Source organism: Chlorocebus sabaeus, chromosome X (genome assembly GCF_047675955.1).
Source record: "Chlorocebus sabaeus isolate Y175 chromosome X, mChlSab1.0.hap1, whole genome shotgun sequence".
NCBI classification, from domain to species: domain Eukaryota; kingdom Metazoa; phylum Chordata; class Mammalia; order Primates; family Cercopithecidae; genus Chlorocebus; species Chlorocebus sabaeus.
Window position 1 is genome coordinate 102,881,400 of NC_132933.1, and position 6,606 is coordinate 102,888,005.

The 6,606-nt window shown below is 44.1% G+C and overlaps 1 protein-coding gene across 3 annotated transcripts in view; it reads right to left on the reverse strand.

Annotated features, from left to right (window-relative positions):
* Window positions 1-5,584, reverse strand: part of CLCN5 (chloride voltage-gated channel 5) — a 162,412-nt gene extending 156,828 nt beyond the window's left edge. Inside the window, exons 1-4 of one of the 3 annotated variants that reach the window (XM_007991719.3) lie at window positions 5,382-5,584; window positions 4,691-4,766; window positions 4,431-4,587; window positions 2,834-2,978 (exon numbers count right to left, since the gene is read on the reverse strand). In XM_007991719.3, the coding sequence (XP_007989910.1) occupies window positions 2,834-2,849 (16 nt within the window). In that variant the 5' untranslated portion in view covers window positions 2,850-2,978; window positions 4,431-4,587; window positions 4,691-4,766; window positions 5,382-5,584. Of the gene's footprint in view, window positions 1-2,833; window positions 2,979-4,430; window positions 4,767-5,381 lie in introns of all 3 variants that reach the window. The other 2 variants (XM_007991720.3, XM_037994925.2) reach the window with 2 other exon arrangements.
* Between the last annotated feature and the right edge of the window lie 1,022 nt (window positions 5,585-6,606).

Below are 6,606 nucleotides of genomic sequence, written 5' to 3' on the forward strand. Positions count from 1 at the left end.
TAAATTATTGTTAACTGTAGTCTCCCTACTGTACTATTGAACACTAGAACTTTTTCATTCTCTCTAGCTGTATGTTTATATCCATTAACCCACTTCTCTTCCTTCCCCAACCTCCTTCCCTTCCCAGCCTCTGGAAACCACCATTCGACTTTCTACCTTCATGAGATCCACATTTTTTAGCTCCCACATATGAGTGAGAATATGCAGTATTTATCTTTCCATGCCTGGCTTATTTCACTTAACATAATGACTTCCAGTTCCATCCATGTTGCTGCAAATGACAGGATTTCATTCTTTTTATGGCTGAATAATATTTTGTTGAATATATGTAACACATGTTTTTTATCCATTCATCCAGTGATGGACACTTAGGTTGATTTCCTATCTTGGCTATTGTGAGTAGTGCTGCAATAAACATAGGAGTGCAGCTGTCTCTTCAATACTGATTTCCTTTCTTTTGGCTATATACTCAGCAATGGGATGAGTTATATTGCTATCTCCATTTTGTAAAGGAGAAAACTTGCACACAGAGGGATTAAGTGACTTGCCCAAGGCCTCGTAGCTACCAAGTGACGGAACCAATGGAGTGGAACTCAGACCCACACATATAACTATCATACCACACTGCTTCCAAACTATCATCGTATTTTGCTGGTTACTTCAGAGGTTACCCAAAACAAGGGATAAGCTGCAGTTACCCAAAGAGCTTACTTATACGGAACACTCCCCTCTTCACTAATGCTGGAAAAATGAGGTTTCACTTCAATGTAATTTTAAGCACATCTGATTTCAGGACCTGGGCTTGCAAAATACATTATTTACTATGAAAATATGACATTATGATTAAGAGTTGTTAAACATTAAAATGTTTTTATTATAAAATAAATCATTAACTAGTAATGACATTTCCATTAACTACAGAGAAAAAAAATACAAGCTCTTTATGCACCATCAGGGACAAAACTTTAGATCCCCATCTGTGCCAACCTCAGTTCTGTACTTTCAAAACTGTCTTTGAAACATCAACCTGACAGCCCACAGGTGTCTCAACCCAAACAGGTCATCCAAATTCAGTGTACCATCCCCATGCCCATCAGCTGCCTCTCATGCTCCCCATGCCAGAGAATGGCACCAGTGGCCCCCAGGCACCCAAGCTGGTAGTTAATCCAGGCCCATTTCTTGCCACATCCACTCACAGAATATTCTAGAATTCCATTATCTCTAACCTTTCTGCCCCTGCTTCTGTTCAGACCCTTACCATCTCTCCCCTAAACTATTCCAGAAACCTCCTGACTGACTCCTAGTTTTCACCATTTCCAGCTCAGCACTGCTGCCAAAGTAATCTTTCTAAAACAAAATCTGATTATGTTACTTCCCTGTTTAGAATCTTTGTCTTCAGGATAAAGTGTAAAATCCTTCCTAGAACATACAAGGCTCTTTATTATCTGGCCTCCAACTACCTTCCCTGCTTCGTCTGAGGTCGTGCCCCTACACATCTCACATGAGGCAAACAGAGCAACTTGGAACTTCCCAAACAGTGCTGCTCTGTCTGCCCAGAATGCAATTCTCTCATTTGCCCATCTGGCAAACTCCTACTCATTTTTTTAGACCAGCTCAAAACTCAGACTTCATCAAGCTTTTCTCGGGGCTTCCTTTGCTTTTTGTACCTCTCTATTCTAACTTATTCAACGTGGCGAAATTATTTGTTTATGTGTCTGTCTTTAGATGACAAGGAATCTTCTAGCATCCTGCAACTTATTCATCTCTGTATTTCGTTTGTTGAATGAAAGAATGTCTCAGGATTTAAGCAAGAATATCCAAACTGCTCTTGATAAACGCCCATTGTGTGAGTCAAAGCAAGCATACAGGCCAAATCCCGTTTCCATAAATGTCTTCAAATTGATAATCTTTATACATGGAAACTACTTGTTACATTTGTGTGCGTACATAAAGTCACAACCAACACAATGAAACATTTTTAAAAGATACATTCGACCACCAACTAACCAACCTGCTGAATATTTCTAGATATTCAAGCTATTTCATTCTACTCCATTTAAGTGGTCTTTAACTTTTTATGGGTCACAGGCCAATTTTGGTAGTGTTTGTCATCATTTCTTAAACCCACACTCACTTTTGATAACCATAAAAATCCCACATAACCCTGGAGATTCCTAAACCCTCCAAAGGGCACAAGCCTCAACCCCACTAAAAATAAAACATAATTTTGTATGTGGTAGGAATTCACAAGTTCATGAGAGATGTAATACATCAGCTAAGATACTACTGAGCTTTGCTCTCAGGTAGTTCATATTATTAAAATAGGCATTTTCCTTCTCAATGTTTATATTGTATCAAATATAAACATAAACACTGTAACATTAAATATGCTCTTTCAAACTGCATACATCACAAAGTTTTTATTGGGAAGATGAAGCTGGAGAGGCACTGACATCTGTCTCCCCAACCTTATGGTGGGGAATCTTATGATAGAAATTTGCCAGAAACAAATGAAAAACGCAAATGGGAAAAAATATCCTGTCTCCTGGCATATAACCCCCCAACGATCACTTGTTTAAATGAAGGGAGTTCTTTTAAATGTTGCTGGCATGCCATTTTCCTACTTCTCCTCCAACCCCACTTTTAAATAATTTAAACTTATAGCTAGCAGCAGCTTCTTTTTAAACTAATGTGTTTTGTCCTTCCAAAGACAAAGGGTTAAATTAAAGAACAGCTGGCTGCCTGCCATTGGCTGGGTGGGGAATGGTTGGGTGAGGGTAGAGAATAGAGTAGGAGGAAAAACCAGTTAGAAGAATAAGTGCTAATTTCTTACCCTGCCACATGGCCATCTTGATCCTATCTTCACCCACTCTGGGGTCGCAGGCTGAGTTTCCCAGAGCCACTCAGTTTTATAGGGAGACTTGATAAGAAAGGCAGCTCTGTGGCTCTGTTTTCTGCAAGGTGCTAAAGCCCCAAACCTGAAAATGTAAACAGAAAAATGAAAACCTAAAAGAAACTATACACTTTAAATGCTTGAAAATTATCTCCTGCCCCTCTCCGAACCTCTCTTTCAAAGATATGCAGGCATGGGTAGTGTCAAGTTTCCCTCTAAGCAGCAAGGTATCTCTGAAGACAGAGAACACCAGAGATCTGGAGCGAGTTAATGCTGCCACTCAGTGCTATACAATGCTGCATGAATCACTGGAGCCTCAGTAAATAAGTTCTGAGTCTCAGTTGGTGAGATGCTGCATGAAATCACCATTAAGCACCTTTCCTACCTTGAAGTTTCATGCTTTGGAGACTGAAGAGCTACATTAATATCCAGTGCCCTAACCAACTCCCAAAATACCCAAAATACCCAACTTTACATTTAAAAATCAGTAGAAGGAGAGGAAAGTTTATGAATACTTAAAGTTTGGAAACAGATCTTGTATGGGGGGGAAAAAAAGAAGCAGAATAAAAAGCGAAGAGTGATGATACCCTTTGAGTAGTAGTTCTTTCTCTTTGTGTCATTATACTTCCCCACCCTTTGCAAATTTCCTATAGTGAGCATATAGTGCTTTTATAAATCGGGGGAAAATGAACCAAAGAAGAAGAAAAATGTAAAAATGGAATACCAGTTCAAAGAAAACCAAATTAATTCAGCTAATTCCCGTTGTTAAAACTTCAAATCCAGTCAAAGGACAATACTATTTACAAAGATATTAAAGGAGTTAGGGGCCGCGTGTGGTGTAATCCCAGCACTTTGGGAGGCCGAAGCAGGCAGATCACCTGAGGTCAGGAGTTCGAGACCAGCCTGGCCAACATGGTGAAACCCCGTCTCTACTAAAAATATAAAAATTAGCTGGGCATGGCGGTGCACTATAATTACAGGTGGCGCCTGTAATCCCAGCTACTCGGGAGGCTGAGGCAGGAGAATCGCTTGAACCCGGGAGGGAGGCAGAGGTTGCAGTGAGCCAAGATTGTGCCACTGCACTCCAGCCTGGGTGACAGAACGATATCTGTCTCAAAAAAAAAAAAAAAAAATTGGAGCTAGGAATGGGAGAAAAAATGAGAGGTCTGACGACTTAGTTTGACTTAGAGGCTTAACACTCTGCTTGTCCATTTAAACAAGATCTCAGTTAATAAATTGGTCTTCCCTACTTAGCATACAAGCCAATCTGTTTTTTCTAAAAGTCTTCACCTTTTTGACCTGGTGAACATTAAAGTAGATTGCTATTTCCATATCTTTTATACAACCAACGCCTCCGCCTCCTAAGTGAAAGCGCTAAAGCACAAACACTGAAGGCTAATACTAACGTGAGAATCGTGTTGGCCTTCTTTAATGACAAAAGGGTTAATGTGTACACCAGTCCCAAAACACCAACAGAGAAAAGACAGTGCTTTGGACAAGGAGAAGTTCGCGAAGTCCAAGAAAACTAGGAACTCACAAACTCCTAGGGTGAATTCGCCAGGAAAAAGCGCTCCGATGACTTATCTGAGACCTGAGACAGTCTGTTTTGATTTGCCTTTTTTTCTTCTCCTGTTTCGCGTGCAGTTAAGAAGTAATGATCGTCGTCCCGTGGGACTAGGCGAAATTCAACATCTCTGAAATTAAACCCGAGCAGTTGCTAATAAATGTATGAAGTTTAAGTAAAGTGGATTCGTGCTGGTTTTTTATGCTCCAAACTTCTAGATTTCCCGCACTTACTCAGGGCAGCTTCCACTGACGTTATCGCACGGGCACAGGTACAACTTCGCTGGGAACTCCGGGCAACTGATTTGCTCTGAAATGTTAATCAAAGGAAACGTGCGTAAATGTAAAGGTAAAGCTTTTCCCGTATGGGTCAAGGGGCTCAAGAGCAAGGCTCGAAAGTCTGGAGAGAACCAGCTACGCTCGTTAAGTGGCAAAAGGAAAACAGCGCAGCGACTACTTTTCCGAGAGAGTTTCTCCACTTCGCCAAGACCCATACAAAACCAGCGGCAAGTCCAGAGCCGGAGGGAGAAGAGCCGGGCCTCGGCTGAGCTTTGCCAGCCTAAGTCACCCTACCCCAGTCCGGGAAAGGGGACGCAGGCGGCTAAACACTCCGATTCAAAAGCGGGGCGGGCTTGGCGCCGCTCCGCAAGGAAACTTCACTCGGGCAGCCCAGGGACCTTACTCGGAGAATAGGGCTGGGCTCCCGGGAAGACGCCGCTCCGCACTGGCTGGAACTAGCCTGTCTAGCTCTTCCAAGCGCCGGGCTGCCGCCGCTGGGCGCGAGGAAGCCCCATCTCCGGGGGTCCAAGCCAGCGGGGTTGCGCTTCCCCTGTGTCGATGCGCTTAGTGGGTGCTCCGGCGGTGGGCCGGGGGCCAGTGGCCCGCCAAGGACCTGTTGGGGAAGGGACAGCCCGTTTGCCTTTACCTATCGCCGAGGTCAGGAGCGGCGGAGTCCGTGTCCGCCGCCGGTGGGCAGCGCGCTCGGTCGGCTCTGGCGTCCAGGACACCAAGTTGAGTGAGCGCCCCACGTAGCCGGCAGAGCTTCATTCACACAGCCCAGCCGGGGAGGAGGGGGAGCGAAGCGGGCGCGCGGCTCATGTGACAGGGCGCCTCGCGAGTATCGGCTCAGCGCAGCCAGCGTCTGCGCGTGCGCGCCACGGCGGGCTCACACCCGGCACCTCTGCCCAGCGGAGGTGAGGGGAGGCCCACCGGGGAGGAGCTGACAGGAGGAGTTTCAACTTGCGCAGCCGCAGTACGTCGCCCCCGCTCGCTGCCATATTTAATGAGTACTGGGCGGGCGGGTCCTATCCCAGTGCTGGGCGTGTCAGTTGCCTTTGAAAACGCAATGCCCCATTGTGTTTCAATATTTCCAGTTTTCAGCGCCTTTTTTTGTTGGGGAGAAGGGTTGTCCTTAGAATAAAACTGTCTATCCTGCGCTTTCGGCCCACAGAGTAATTAGTAGTAGAAATCTAATACTAATAACATTAGATCACATAATTTAAGCTTCTTCTTATGTGTCAGGCACGCTCCTAAGCCCTTTACTTTTTTCGTCTCATTTGGTGTTCACAATAACCCCGAGGGGTATTTCTCCATTTTTACTCATAAAAATACACAGGTACAGAAAGGTTAAGTAACTTGCCTAAGCTCATATAATAGTAGGAATAGGAACAGTGATGGAATGTAGTGATACTTTTAATAGCCAACTTGATGCTCTCAGCAACACTGCAAAAACTATACTGCAGTTGTTAGTAGTACATTATCTAAGAGGCTCAGAAAAGAAAAAGTCACAGGACTAGTAAGTGGTAGAACTGGGAATCCAACCTAGGTCTAACTGACCCCAAAGCCCTTACCCTAGGTTTGAAAGAAATAGCACCCCGTTTTGCAGAAGAGAAAACTTAGGCCAAATGGGGTGCACTGACTCACTTAAGATGATCCAGCTAATTAGTTCTTGGCAGACCTGAGACTGGAATCCATATAATCAATCCAAGTAATCTAACTAGAACCCAGGTACTCTACTGCAGTGAACAATTTGGAATGCCTACTTTGGACAAGCTAAGTGGTCAGGGATTTAAAAACCCCTCTCCTAGCCCAATCAGCATAAGGCTACCAGGGACAAATCTGTAATCCGACATAGTCAGGCTTTGACCCAT